The sequence below is a fragment of the Emys orbicularis genome, chromosome 1 (genome assembly GCF_028017835.1).
Source record: "Emys orbicularis isolate rEmyOrb1 chromosome 1, rEmyOrb1.hap1, whole genome shotgun sequence".
Taxonomy (NCBI): domain Eukaryota; kingdom Metazoa; phylum Chordata; order Testudines; family Emydidae; genus Emys; species Emys orbicularis.
Window position 1 is genome coordinate 180,668,339 of NC_088683.1, and position 14,783 is coordinate 180,683,121.

Genomic DNA, 14,783 nt, shown 5'->3' on the forward strand with positions numbered 1-14,783 from the left:
TGTACTACAGTAAATATAGCATGTAATAGCCACAGTGATTAGGAGGAAAGAAGTCTCTTGTGGGGGATGTGAGAGATCAATTTCTATATTAAGGACCTTTCTTGTGCTTATTGATTTGTGAATCACATTTCCTCCCCCGCAAGATGACAGATGTTCCTGATTAGTCATTTAGCTTTTACAGAGCAATAGTAGAAGTAAATAACTGTCCATTTCACCGGGCAGAAGACCAGTAAACTACGATTAGCAGCATTAGGTAAGTGAGTGGTTGTTCTTGGGGGTGGTGGGATTGTTCCCCTTCAGGGAAAGTTAGTTAGAAGGAAGTTGCTGTTCCAGTCCTCACAAGTATGAAGTTCCATAGCACAGTGTGGTTCTGGGAGGTAAAAGAACAAAGACTGCTTGGAGGAAGAGAACTTTCTTTAAACCTTGGAAGATGTCTGATTGATTTCTGTTGTGGTCTATCTCATCATAACTGTGTGTCATCATCCTCTTCTGCTGAGGCGATTGAGAGTGAAGAGGAGGAGGAGCTGGCCTGTGGAAAAGCAATAAGTAGAAATTTCTGATTATTTTATGGTTGTAGATAATGTGATAGCGATTCCTCATGCCACTGTGAACTAATAGTCTGTTCTGAACCTATGTCCAGTAGGAATTTGCCTTTGCGTGAGAAGCTTAGTGAATTACTCCTTTAAATGCACTTTACAAAGCGACTAAATTGTCTAGTGGGAATTCCATGTTCTTGCTCAACTTCCATATCAAATCCACCAAGGTCACAGATAAAAAGAAGGGTTTAACTATAGCTCTGCAAATTCAGCCTGGGACATAAGACATCACTGAAAGAATCTGCAGTTGGAACTTAGTTAACAATTCTGGTGATAATACATGTGGAGGAATAGAATCCAGTTAGTTCCTTTCTAGCTTTATTGTGTCTCCTGCATGAACAGGAGTAAAAACTTGTTTATTTTTCACAGCAAAGACCTGAATCCACACAGGGATCAGAGCAGTTGAGTACAGGTGTCATTTTTCTGACAATAGCAAATTTCGAACTCTTGTTGCTGGCACAATTTCCCTGAACCAGTGTGGTCAGAATATTTATTTTTTCTCAGGACCTTTGTTGATCACACTTTGTCACAGTCTACCCATCCCACGCCCACCAAAGAATCTGCACTGTTTTAGAGCACTTCACATGGTTTTCCCATGTTCACAGTTACTTGGGTCCTGTGGTTGAACAAAGAATTCCTGAGGATATGGTTCTCACCTACGTTAATGAATGCGCTGTCTCATGCTCTCTCTCACATATGCACGCGCATACACACTCTCTCTCTCTCTCTCTCCCCCCCTCTCCTGTCCTCCCTTCCCAGGCTCCAGTAGATACTGCATGTGGGGACTAGAGAGAGGAGGCAGTTCTACCCAACTGTAACCAGGTCTGCCACTCCATACTAATTAACGTAGATCAGATCTGGTAAATCCAGAATACAACTAGAATTCATAGACCCTCCCTCAAGTGAATTTAGTGACTGATTCAGGTTCCTTTCCCCACCACCTGGTCCACAAGATTTGGTTAACTCAAGATTACCCACCCTTTCTCTTGGTTCTGGCGAGGTCCTCTCTGGCTCTGCTGGTGGGTTCTCTGTATAAGCAGGAGGATCAGTAGTGTCATATAGCTGATCTGCCAGAGAGGCAGTAATAGGAATATTCTGAGACTTAAAGTATTCATAGGTTGCTTTTCTGCACACCAGTAGTGTCAATCTGTCACTACTGTCACTGATTTTTGCTACAACCTTATCATAGGTTTCGTTCAGTACGTTCACGCCATTCACTTCCACCAAAATGTCCTCTTCTTCCAGTCCTGCTGCATCAGCTGGCCCACCTTTCCATATCTGCAAACAGAGGCTCTGAAGCTGTGATACCAGCACAGTACCATTAAAGTTGCATGAACACCCAAGTATTATAGAGAATGAATGTTCTATGATTTTTTTCCCCAATACAGGAGGTAGAGTAAGGATTGGAAAAAATTATTCTGGAGCAGAACTTAATTGGAGAAGGAGAAAGGATGAGACTTTAACATAGTATTCCAATATATCCACTTTTATTACCAGTCCTGTAATGGGTTTTGACTTGGATAGGACTTTTGTTGTGGGGAAGAGGCTATGGTGGTGGTATGTAGACTTAACTGTGGTACTTAGGGGATCAGAGAATGGTTTGTCGTATTTTACATTTGTATAGTGTCTTGTGGATCTCTGATCCCTTACATATATTATTATATTCAGTACAACACCCCTGTGGGTTAGATAAGTATTAAGGAAGAAGAGAAAATACAGACAAAAGTTATGCAATTTACCCCAGAAGTTTTGCAGAGCTAGGAATATATCCCAGGTCTCCTCACTCCCACTCCTGTACCTTAATCACAAGACCATCCTTTCACCTCTAGGGGTATGAATTCATCCTGAGTTCAAGGACTAAAACTCTGCTATCAGCCAAAAGCACATAGGACAGACCTTGCCTTTTTGTTACAAATGGCTTAGAATGACTTGCTCTGAGTGCAGTCACAGCACAGAAGGAAGGGAATGGATGTCTAACTGTAGCCCAGACTCCCTTCTGGTGTCTCATGCTTCTCCCAGGCTAAAAGTCCTAGGTTAGTACCTCTTTGATGAAATGCATGGGCATATTCTTGGCTGCATTCAAACGGAAGCCGAATCCACTAGGACCCTTCACCAGCCTGCAGATTTTGGGCTTGTGATTCACCTCCTGCTCAGCATGTGAGGTCAGCTCGTCCTCTGCCTCAGCTGGAAAAGAATCTTGTCTTTCCTGGTAGTACAAACATGGGGAAACTTGAGCCTGAAAGACCAAAAGCAAAGGAAAGAGTTTATATGAATGTAAAAACTCCTACAGAAAAATCTGTCTAAGGCTGTCAGTTAATGGCAGATAACTCTCACGATTAATCTCTGTTTTAATCGCATTGTTAAATAATAGAATACCAATTGAAATTTATTAAATATTTTTGGATGTTTTTCTACATTTTCAAATACACCTCTACCCCGATATAACGCGAATTTGGCTATAATGCGGTAAAGCAGCGCTCTGGGAGGGGGGGGGCTGTGCACTCCAGTGGATCGAAGCAAGTTCTATATAACGCGGTTTCACCTATAACGCAGTAAGATTTTTTGGCTCCAGAGAACAGCGTTATATCGGGGTAGAGGTGTATATTAATTTCAATTACAACACAATACAAAGTGTACACTGCTCACATTGTATTATTTTTTATTACAAATATTTGCACTTTAAAAATGATAAACTGTATTTTTCAATTCACCTCATACAAGTACTGTAGTACAATCTCTTTATTGTGAAAGTGCAACTTACAAATGTAGATTTTTTGTTACATAACTGCACTCAAAAACAAAACAATATAAAACTTTAGAGCCTACAAGTCCACTCTGTCCTACTTCTCCTTCAGCCAATTGCTAAGACAAACAAGTTTGTTTACATTTACCGGAGGTAATGCTGCCCACTTCTTATTTACAATGTCACCTGAAAGTGAGAACAGACGTTCGCATGGCAATTTTGTAGCCAGCATTGCAAGGTATTTACATGCCAGATATGCTAAATATTCGTATGGCCCTTCATGCTTCAGCCACCATTCCAGAGGACATGCTTCCATGCTGATGACGCTTGTTAAAAAAAAGTGTTAATTAAATTTGTGACTGAACTCCTTGGTGGAGAATTATATGTCTCCAGCTCTATTTTACCCGCATTCTGCCATATGTTTCATGTTATAGTAGTCTCGGATGATGACTCAGCACATGTTGTTCATTTTAAGAACACTTTCACTGCAGATTTCACAAAACGCAAAGAAGGTACCAATGTGAGATTTCTAAAGGTAGCTACAGCACTTGACCCAAGGTTTAAGAATCTGAAGTGCCTTCCAAAATCTCAGAAGGATGAGATGTGGAGCATGCTTTCAGAAGTCTTAAAAGAGCAAAACTCTAATGCGGAAACTACAGAACCCGAACCACCAAAAAAGAAAATCAGCCTTCTGCTGGTGGCATCTGACTCAGATGATGAAAATGAACATGCGTCGGTCTGCACTGCTTTGGATTGTTATCGAGCAGAACCCATCATCAACCTGGACGCATGTCCTCTGGAATGGTGGTTGAAGCATGAAGGGACATATGAATTTTTAGTGCATCTGACATGTAAATATCATGCAACACTGGCTACAGAAATGCCACGAGAACACCTGTCCTCCCTTTCAGGTGACATTGTGAACAAGAAGCGGGCAGCATTATCTCCTGCAAATGTAAATAAACTTGTTTGTCTGAGCAATTGGCTGAACAGAAAATAGGACTGAGTGGACTTGTAGGCTCTAAAGTTTGACGTTTTGTTTTTGAATGCAGTTATTTTTGTGTGCATAATTCTACATTTGTAAGTTAATCTTTCATGATAGAGATTGCACTACTGTACTTGTATTAAGTGAATTGAAAAATACTATAGCTTTTGTTTTTTACAGTGCAAATATTTGTAATAAAAAATAAATATAAAGTGAGCACTGTATACTTTGTATTCTCTGTTATAACTGAAATCAATGTATTTGAAAATGTAGAAAACATCCAAAAATATTTAAATAAATGGTATTCTGTTATTGTTCAACAGTGCTATTAATCGTGCGGTTAATCTTTTAAAGTTCTTGACAGCCCTAGTCTAACATTTTGTTGCGTTTGAAATCTTTACAGTAGTCAGGATAGGTCACACCTGTGAATTCTACTTGCTTATTAAAACCTCTTCAGTGACAGAGGTAGAAAGTTGCAACATGGGCACAAATGTGAGCAGGGATTTTTCCTCTAATTCATATAGGAAACTGCCTGGTAGTTGCAACTGGTTAACTTGTTGGTCTCTGCACTGACCTGCTCAAATCTGGTATTGTTCCACTAGTATATAGGAAGGTCTAGGGTGAGAGTAAATTGGGAAGTTTAATGACATTCTGCAGAAGTCTCTGCTGAGGGAGACTAAGACATGAACCCATCTCAGATGTTCGCTATAGCGAGTACTTGAATAAGGGCTATTAAAAAGCCTTTGAAATGGTGCTTCTTTCAGAATGGACCCACTATTTCATTGCTGCCCATGTCTTGCCTAGTGAGGAGCTATACAAGCCCAACCCCAGCCTGCATTGCCTTACCAGTTTATACATGGTGTCTGTCTGCTTATCCACCACCAGTAACGTGGTCTTTTCCCCACACCTCTTAATCTTCTCCACCACGGTGTCGTGATCCAGTGCCTCCACTGACTCCCCATTTACAGCCACCAGGATATCATTGTCCTTTAGACCCGCCTTGGCTGCTGGGCTACCAGAATCAATGTCCTTAATTAAATGACCTGATCGCCAAAAAAATTAAAAAAAAATACAGGCCTAGTTCAAATGGAGAAAAGCAGTTGTTCATGGGATGTGTTTGGTTTGGGTGATAAAAGATATTTAAGATGGTAGAAACTCATTCTGTGATTTCAGGTTGAAATAAGCTTCCTGATTTAGCTAATTCTGCAGTAACCCTAGTGCAGATCTAGATCTCCTTCCAAGTGACTTGAATACAGGTTCCCTTTCCCCTGAACAAGACACATGGAAGTTGTGGTTTACTCTGAGGCAAGGGGTGGGGGAGTTTAAGCCTACTTAAAATTGAGCGCTTCATGGTTTTGCTGAACCCAGTTGTGAGAGAGCAACTAAGGATCCCTTTGAAGTCATTCAGATATGCCAGGGTTCTATTATGAAAAACCATCAGACCATCAAAAACCCTGGACACGTTGCTGACCCTCAAAAATGTGGGGTTGGAGGCTGCCACAAGTGGAGATTATGGGAGCTGGACTGTAGTGGGTGAGGAGGGCCACAAGCAGCACAGTGGAATGTTCCACCTCAGATTGGAAGGTTTGAAGGAGATTAATAGATTCCAAGGCCAGGAGGGACCATTTGTGATCATCTAGTCTGGCCTCCTGTATAAAACAGGCTATAAATTGGAGGTGCCTGGCTGTGGTGAGGTGTGTTGGGGGGGGCGGGGGCGGGACACTGGGTTGGCAGCAGGACAGGAAATGATCTTTCCAAGATGAGCAGTAGGCACTGGGGAGTAGGAGTCCTACAGGCCCCATAAAAGCGCACTACAGAGTACGCAGGGGTCTGGCTGATGGCTGGGTTCTCACCGTTACCATTTTGTTCCACCCTCAGGTAAAACCCATAGCCGTTGTCTCCTTTCTTGAGCTCCACAAGTCGGGGTTTGTGGGGAAGCAGTTTCAGGCTGGCTGTGTCTCTTTTCAGCATCATCTGGTGGTTGCTGTAATACTGGTCAGTTTCATTATCTGATAGCAGAAACACAACATGGTTCCCAGACTTCTTCACCTGCAACGACACACACAATCTCAAACACAGGCCTTTGAGTGGAGTGTGGGGACTGTGGAGTGCTTTATGTTGGCAGGTTCTTTGATGTACAATGGTGGGCTGTAAGTGAATGGGCTGTAGGGTCTATACAGACTAGGTTGTTGGATGGTGCTCTAATATGTGCACCCATGTGCTGCCTATATGACTGTAGACAGCCACACCTACCACAAGTTGCTGTAACATTCAGCTCTGACTGCTCTGGAGCTACTTCCAATCCCCTTACATTCCCATAGCCTAACTTTGTGTTTTTTTGTCTGTCCCCATCATACCTCTGTTTCTCTACTCCCATTCTTCTCCCCATCTTCACTCAAGCCTGCATGTTTCTTCTCATAAAAAGTATTGCAACAATAGTACAGAACACAAGTACTGCAGTTTTTCATAGTTAATATAGTGGTTTGGATCATTATAGTGGATTGCTTCGCAAACTTATTTGATCGCCCCCCTGCCCCCTTCTTTGTGTCTGTAGTAGTTTGTGTCCTCCCCCCATGTATAAATACCACCACCCAGCTCTGAAGGCAGAGCGGAGAGCAGCGGCTGCTGGCTGGGTGCCCAGCTCTGAAGGCAGCACTGTGCCAGCAGCAGCAGCACAGAAGTAAGGGTGTCAATGTGAAAAGAGATTCAGCAATATCACTTCACAGCAGAATTAGCGCCCAATTGCTACCCTTATTTCTGTGCTGCCATTCCAGGGTTGACAGCCACCTCCAGGTATGGGATTGGGATGGTGGGGAGGAAAGCCTGAGCCCATGCTGTCTCCCAGTGAGGGATTGGGGGGGTGGGAGGGGAAAGAGAGGAGAGCCCAAGCCCAGGAGGTGGAGTTCCTGCTGTCCCTGCTTCCCGGGAGTGCATGGCCCTTCTGCATGAGTCCCAGCCACCCAGGGCTGACAGCCAGAGTGCTTTAAAAAAACAAAAAACAAAACCCAAAACAAAAACACACAGCTTGCATCTCCCCTGACACGTTCCCAGGCCTCCCTTGGGAGTTTGAGAACCACAGTGGAATGCTGTAGGATTTGTAGTTTGGATAGTGGTACTCTGAAAGCTTTTCTAGCTCAAGCTGCTTCATAGTCATACTATGTTTGAATGCTTAAAGCCTCAGCATGTGTGATTTTTACCAAAGTGACTAACTGAAAAGTCACATGTTCTTTTCTTTCCATCCTTATCTCTGATGCTACCCTCAGTGGGTCAGTGTTTGGTTTGATCTCTCAAACTACATTCATTATTTTCCCTAACACCAAGTAGATCTTTAAAACCACCATCACCACAAATAGGAATATACCAGTTGTTGGGAGGATGTGGCAGAAGGACATTTCATGATCAGAAATGCAGGCTTTCTTGCACACTTCGTTCGCTCTGGGCTCCTTTTACTGACAGCTAGGTTACATTATTTGGCTCTGATCGAGTCTGTAAACTGCACTGTTAAAATTAGTTTTGCGTTCCTTAGCAGGAGGGAATCCCATTTCCTGGAAATCCTCCTTTTCCTAACTATCCAGATCTTCACATCAAACCCTTCTTTAGCTAAATCACGGAGCACAAACTGCTGTGCTTTCCAGTCTTACCATCCTAATATCAGAAAGATTCCCCATTGTACTAGACTCCATCCCAGACATGCTGATTTCATCCTCCTGGGCACCAGAAAGATTTTCAGAATTCCTAGAACTGTGCCACCATTTATTTAATCAGGCTTATGGCAACAGTACAGTTGTGGTGCTTACACCACTTGGGCCTGACTTGAGGGCAATATTCTTCCAAAGCAAGCTTAGGGTGTCGGGTGGAAGTCTGTCCCTGACTTTCAAGAACAGCCAATCTTTTCAGCAGCCTTGCACTGCGGCTACCCTGACCTATCCAAGAAACAAAGCCAAAGTAGCAGCATATTTTGTGACTGAAGTGTTGCTGATAATGTATGGTATTGACCTCAGCCTCTTCACCTGCTCTGTGAATGCATTCAAACAGTGTTGACACTGCTGCCCAGTAGCCTCAGGCGGAGGAACTGGCCTTAAATGAAGGAAGAAGAGGAGTCGTGCTAGTAGATACCTTTTCAACCACTTCCTCATGTTTGTCGTTTTCCACGTTCTTCCCATTCACTTCGATCAGGCGGTCATTATGTTGGACTCCTGCTTTTGCAGCCACTCCTTGTGAGGACAAGCCTATGATGAAGACGCCCTTCTGACCTAGAACAGGTGAGAGAATTTACTACACAGAGCAAGCCACTGGAACCTGCCTCCACTGGTTGCCAAGCAAATTCCATGCTGATGTAAGGTGCTGTAGTGACAGCCCAGGACACCAAGGGGCTCTGTTCATCCATAGAACAGATACAGTGACAGCACAAGTTTTTTCTACCCAGCCACACCTGTGTGCCTCATCCTGGCCCTGGAGGGATAACCTCTAGAGAGGGGAGGGAACTTCATCATCTATGGTCCAAACTATTGTTTGCCTCTCTGCTGAGACTGCCCAAGGCACCAATTATGGTGGCTTGGTTGATTGTTAGTACTAATGAAAATGGAGTGATTTTCTAAAGTTTGAACTGGTTAAGGCCCACTTTTATTGTTTAGTGTGGCTTATCCACACGTCAGAGTTTCTTGTGTTTGAAAGACTTCCAAATTTCATCCCTGGGTTAGTCTAGTGCACAGTGTTATTTATATTGTGTTAGCACCCTCCGTGAGCTAGGTACTTTCCAAACAGAGAGACAGTACAGGTCTACAGAACCCTACCCATTCTTTTGCCTAGAGGGTTCAAAAGAAAAATAAAATTCCTTAGTTCAATTTCGTGCTTCCCACGTGAACGCATGTAGATCAGAAGAGGCTCTTTGCCCTTTGCACACTGTCATCCTTTGCTTCAGCCCCTTTCACATGGTTGTCTTCAGATAAGCTCCAGAACTCTGAGGGCTGGTTCCCACCGTAATTCAAAGGAGGTGCCTGGGACTTTGAGCAATCATTTGTAGGATGCTTCTGGCATCTGAGGAGGGCCTGGTACCAATGGTTTTAGCAAGTCTGCTTCAACAGCTGACAGAAAATAGAACAGGCTGGTGAAGAACCAACTCCCATCCCCACTCCTAACCAGAGGAAATGTGCCCTCAGGAAATTGCCTACCCCCTACACCCATTATTCTCACCAACTGTGGTTTTCAAGGAGAAGTCGTAACTGTTTCTCTCCTTCACCAGGTAGCAGAGCCGAGGCTGTGGAACTGGAGCTGTCACTCCATTTGTCACTGGAGGCTGCTTCTTTTGCTGCTGGGTTGTCTGCTTCTGACCCAACTCTTCAAAGTTCACCCCTTCTTTCTCTGCCTTTTCATAGGATGCCTCATCCAGAATGAGGACAGTTACAGAATTCCCACTCCTTTTGACCATCTCCACTACCTGCAATAGATAGAATGAGCTTGGAGGTGGTAATGGCAGAAAAGCCTCCAGATGGCTGATATAAATTCCCCCCTCTGGAGCACAGCACATACTAGCTCTGCAGCTTCCACTGCCCTTAGTATTTCATCAAGGATCTTTCCCCCTCTGCTCAAGCTCCAGTGAAGCCAATACGTGAGGTACAAATGATCCTGTGAGCTCAGTTATTCAGCTCTCAGATTTCCCAGCAGGAGTTACTGTGAGGAGTGGCAGGTGAAGGTTTGCTGAACTGAATACCAAAAGTGGGGCTGAAGTTTTGAGAAATGGCTGGGACCACAAAATATAGTTAGACTCACCCGTGCATGCTCTTCCTTGTCTACAAATAACCCATTGACCCTCAGAATTCTGTCTCCATCCTTCAGGCCGGCCCTGTCAGCTGGACTGCCCTCCTCCACGTTCCGGATGAGGTGACCCAATTTGTTTTTCTCAATGCGCAGGTAGAATCCATAACTCTCCCCTTCTTGTTTGGTCACTATGCATTCTCGAGGCTGGAGAGCAGAGGTCATTTCTGCCAAGCAGAATGGAAAAGGGGTATGTGTAAAAACAGGACCAGGAAAAGGAAGTATGTCCCCTTTAAATATGCACTGGGTAGGTCATTTGAGCCAAAGTGTTTTTAACAAAGATAAAGAAAGAAGAACATGCTTTTGTCCTCCATCTCAGATGAAGATGGTGTCTGCCTCTTGCTAAGGAGACTGACTGACGGCAGAATGCCAGAGAGAGAACTTGTCTGCTGTGGAAAATAAGATGGGAAAACTGTGGTCAGGGTCTATTCCAGACTGAGCCTCACGGGAGAGAAACCATAATACAGATTAAGCTGACAAGTGTTGTCAGTGGTAAAGAAAATTGAGGTGTGGCTAAAATGGAATTCTTAGAAGAGGGCAAGATTAAGAAAGAAACAGGTAGCTTTGAGCAAAGTGACCCTTCTTAGTATTTTTGGCTAAACAGAATTAAGTTGGAACAACAGAGGTTTTTATTTGGGTCATTAATTGGTCAAAGAGACTGTTGGGGGAAATAGTACTCCTGGGGGAATTGTGCGCCACTGCGCAATGCAGAGTTTTGCAGAAATTAATGTCGTGTGTGCAGAATGTCCTTCCTCCACAGAAATGGGCTGTGGTGCTGCTAGGTGCCACTAGGGGCCACTGGACTCAGCAGAGCCCAGCTTGCACATAGAAGACACTGCTGGGGGAGGGAGAGGGAGCTAAGGATTCCTCGCAGCTGCAGTTCCCAGCATGGCCTGAGGGAAGGCGAGGGCAGCGTGCAGGAAACGCCGTGCAAGCCTGGGACCGAGCATCAGGCTGTTTCTCCCTCTGGATCTCTGCGGGGAAGGGGGTCGGGAGTCTGGGTGGGGGGGGGGGGCGGAGGAGGTGCTGCAGCTGGCCTCTGGGGGGCAGAGGGGGTGCGGGTGTCTGGGCTGGGGGGGACCATGGTTGGACTCTGCAGAGGAGAGGGTTCGGGTGTATTGGCTGGGGGGGCCCCGCGTCTGGGCTCTGGGGGGGGAGGGGTTGAGTGTCTGGCCTCTGGGAGGGGTGGGGAGGAAAGGGGCAGAGAAACAGGAACTGGGTTGTCATAGGGGTTTCTTCAATTCTCTACTCCTGGGGGAATTTTTTTATGTGTCTGTATTGTTACAGACATACTTGCTGACAGGTATTTTTAAATAAATTACCGAAATAAATGAAACTGGCGTGATTATGTAGTGCTATTTTGGCAAATAAAATTTGCAGAATTTTTCAGAATTTTAAAATATTGTGTGCAGAATTTTTTGTGTGTGGCGCAGAATGTCCCCAGGAGTAAAAATATTAAACAAATTAAGGGAGCCTAGCTTGCCATGTCAGCCTGCAGCTGCTGATCTGTTCTAATTACTGTACGAAGCCCTTTTTTCTGGCTAAGTTCAGTGTCTGTCTCTATCCCCAACCCCTTCCACACAGAATGAAATGTTTACCTCCCTCCTTTTGCATAAGGGGTTAAATTCTCTCTTGTCCAATTTGTGCTGAGTCTGGAGTGAGACCAAGAGGTTTATTGGTCCCTTTGGAAGTGCAGCCAGTCCCACCTATTGAATAAAAATATTTGAGATAGGAGGGGCTAAGGGTCCTTTGGCTCTGATAGTGTTCTTCATACTCAGACTTCAGGTGCAGAGAACTAGAGGTAGGCATTGCTATTGTAGATGTTTCTGCGGTAAATGGGGGGAGGAAAGAGAAATAGATGCCAAGGAAAGAATCTGGGTTTACTAAATGTTTTGAATCCCTTCTGGCCTAGTCTACACTTAAAACTTCTACTTGCATAGCTATGTTGGTCAGGAGATAAACTGATAAAACCCCCAGTATACATGCAGTTATACTGACAGAAGAGGGCTTTGGTCAGCATAGCTAATGTCATTCAGGAGGCAGTCTTACACCAGTGGAAAAACTCCTGTTGATGTATGTCTACAGGAGGGAGCTATGCTAGCATAGAAGTAGCCTCACTGGTTTGGGAATGGGTTTTAACTATTTTGCTGCTGGTCGTTTGAGCAGAAATGTCTAGATAATATGCTTATCCCACAATCCTAACCTGCCTTCTCAGGTACCAAAGATCTCAGCTCACTACCTGTCTTACTGCCAGAGCTTCCAGCTTCTCACCCTGCTGACCTCTACAGTACAGTGATGCGTAATTAGTACAAAAATTGTGACACACCTTGGAGGAAATTGGATATCTTGAAGAAATTTGAATACAGTGTAGAAATAGCAGGCTATGTTCATTATTTTCCATTTAATTAATTGAAAAACTCAGTTTTTAAGTGTTATGTTAAATGATGCTGAATTTCCAGTCTGCTGCCCCAGCGTGCCACACAAACCAGGGGATTTCCGTGCAGAATTTAGGGCCAGCTGCCTGTGCAGCAGATGGGGTTTTGGTGTATCACTACGAGGTGGGATGGAACTCTGTTCTTTTGGGTGCCTGACCATTATAAAATGCACATCAAGGGAGAGTTTAATACATGGAAAATAAGGTGTGTGACTTCACTTTGGGGAACAGGACCAAGGGAAGCCAGTTTCACTGTTTCAACAGCTCCTGCCAAAGAACTGTGCTAATATGTGTTTGTGTAGGGGTTGCGGGTGATTAACTTTGGCCTGGTCCACACTAACCCCTCACTTCGAACTAAGATACGCAACTTCAGCTACGTTAATAACATAGCTGAAGTCGAAGTACCTTAGTTCGAACTTACCGCGGGTCCAGACGTGGCAGGCAGGCTCCCCCGTTGATTCCGCGTACTCCTCTCACGGAGCAGGAGTACCGGCGTCGATGGCGAGCACTTCTGGGATCGATCCGGGATCGATTTATCGCGTCTAGACAAGACGCGATAAATCGATCGCAGAAGATCGATTGCTTACCGCCGGACCCGGAGGTAAGTATAGACGTACCCTAGGACATCTTTCTCTGAGTGGCTTTTCAGAAGTCTGTGTAATGATGTAGTTAATGACCTATAGCCCTTTGGATGGGTTTTGGCTGCTTACCATCACTAAGAGAGAAATCTGTCAAATGACCAAGGCAAGCTGTGATGCAGAGATTACCCATTAATCGCAGCCTGGGCAATTAAAGTCCATGTGATCACCTACTGTAAAGTTTTACATGTCTATCTCACTACAGCTGTGTGTTACTAAAATTGCTCCAGGTTCCTGACCCTGTGAACCACCCTCTGTGACCACCCACAGGATACTAGCCTAGGTCTACAGAGTCCATGAGCTGCTTTGTGGCTAGTGAGAATCATCAAACAATAAATTTGGGTTAGTTTATAGAGAAATAGGTCCATGTCACAGGGATGGTCTGGCTTGGGACTTTCTGGGTCTGGAGATCATTAAAAAGACAATATTTCCAAGAAGCATTGACAAAATTTGTCCAAAGATCCCATTTATACCAGAGAAGTCCTAGCTGCTGACATGTCCCTCCAAATTGTTCACTGTTGCTATCCCCCTGGAGGTGGATGGACGGACAGACTCGCACACACCACTCTTGTCAATTGGGTTATATTCTGGAATAGCTATTCCTGATTAACTCCTTGTGTGGACCCTCTCATTCTGGAATAAGAGTCCCTTATTTAGAGCTATTTAACAAATTCAGAATAAGGTACTCTTATTCTTGAATGAGAGTGCCCACGCAGAGTTAATCAGGAAGTTAATCTGCTTTAAATTCAAACCAGACTTTATTCTAGATTAATTTTCATGTGTAAACAAGCCATAAAACAATCCCCCCCACCCCTCTTTTTTTTTTTTTTTTTAAAGATGGTTGCGCCTTTAGTGAAGAAGCATAGGTGGGGCAGGTCAACTAGCATATTGAAGGTCAGAGGGGCACAGATGTGTTATGGAAGCTGAAGGAAGATACTGGAAGGTTTTGGTATCTTGGAACCCCACCCATTGATCAGACAGCTGGAAGGATTTAATATACTGCAATACCTCAAACTTAGCTCGGAATATATCCACAAAAGAGAAATTAAGACTGAAGTAAATTCTATTGTAGCAGGTGCATCCTTTCCTAGTATCCAGGGATACTTTTATACCTAGACCTGATCTGGAAAATTTCTCCTGGCAGAGGTTCTTCAGGCCATCCCAAATACAGCTCCCCTGTAGGTAGAGAATAGGAGCCCACAGCACATGATTTATCTGCCCTCCCTTTGAAAATTCAAGATTTGCCCTGATTCTAGCCACCATGCAGTTGTACTATGGCAAACCCTCAGTGTAGACAGGCAAAGCTACCACTTGTACTTGTGGAGCTTACCCCGCTGGAAACCAGAGCAGGCTGCATTGGTGAAAATTGCAGCTCATACTGTTTGTCCTATGTTTTCTAGGAGTTTACACCAGAGCCTGAAATAGAGGCAAATCCCAGTGTAGACAAGGTCTAAGAAACATTCAGGTGCAGAGAAACTGATGGTGAACTCATGCACCTCAGAGGAAAGTGGGGAAGCTAGCACAGGGCTCAATGTTACTACTTCTTTTGCTGCACAAAAGCTTTATGGGGGAT

The 14,783-nt window shown here is 44.3% G+C and overlaps 1 protein-coding gene across 1 annotated transcript; it reads right to left on the bottom strand.

Annotated features, from left to right (window-relative positions):
- Positions 1-463: 463 nt before the first annotated feature.
- On the bottom strand, positions 464-10,303 carry PDZK1 (PDZ domain containing 1). Its single transcript, XM_065423389.1, has 8 exons — positions 10,094-10,303; positions 9,518-9,761; positions 8,441-8,577; positions 6,178-6,373; positions 5,171-5,367; positions 2,638-2,832; positions 1,575-1,874; positions 464-529 (listed from the first exon to the last, which is right to left on the bottom strand). Exons 1-8 carry the CDS (start codon positions 10,301-10,303, stop codon positions 464-466), a joined length of 1,545 nt encoding a protein of 514 aa, XP_065279461.1.
- Between the last annotated feature and the right edge of the window lie 4,480 nt (positions 10,304-14,783).

Bases quoted from the DNA above. Each gene is read 5' to 3' on its own strand.
- PDZK1 (XM_065423389.1), bottom strand. From the start codon at position 10,303: ATGACCTCTGCTCTCCAGCCTCGAGAATGCATAGTGACCAAACAAGAA. The intron at 5,368-6,177 runs GTGAGAACCCAG...TTTGGCGATCAG, and splicing joins GGTGGAACAAAATGGTAACG to GTCATTTAATTAAGGACATT. The intron at 1,875-2,637 runs GTACTAACCTAG...CTCTGTTTGCAG, and splicing joins CCATGCATTTCATCAAAGAG to ATATGGAAAGGTGGGCCAGC.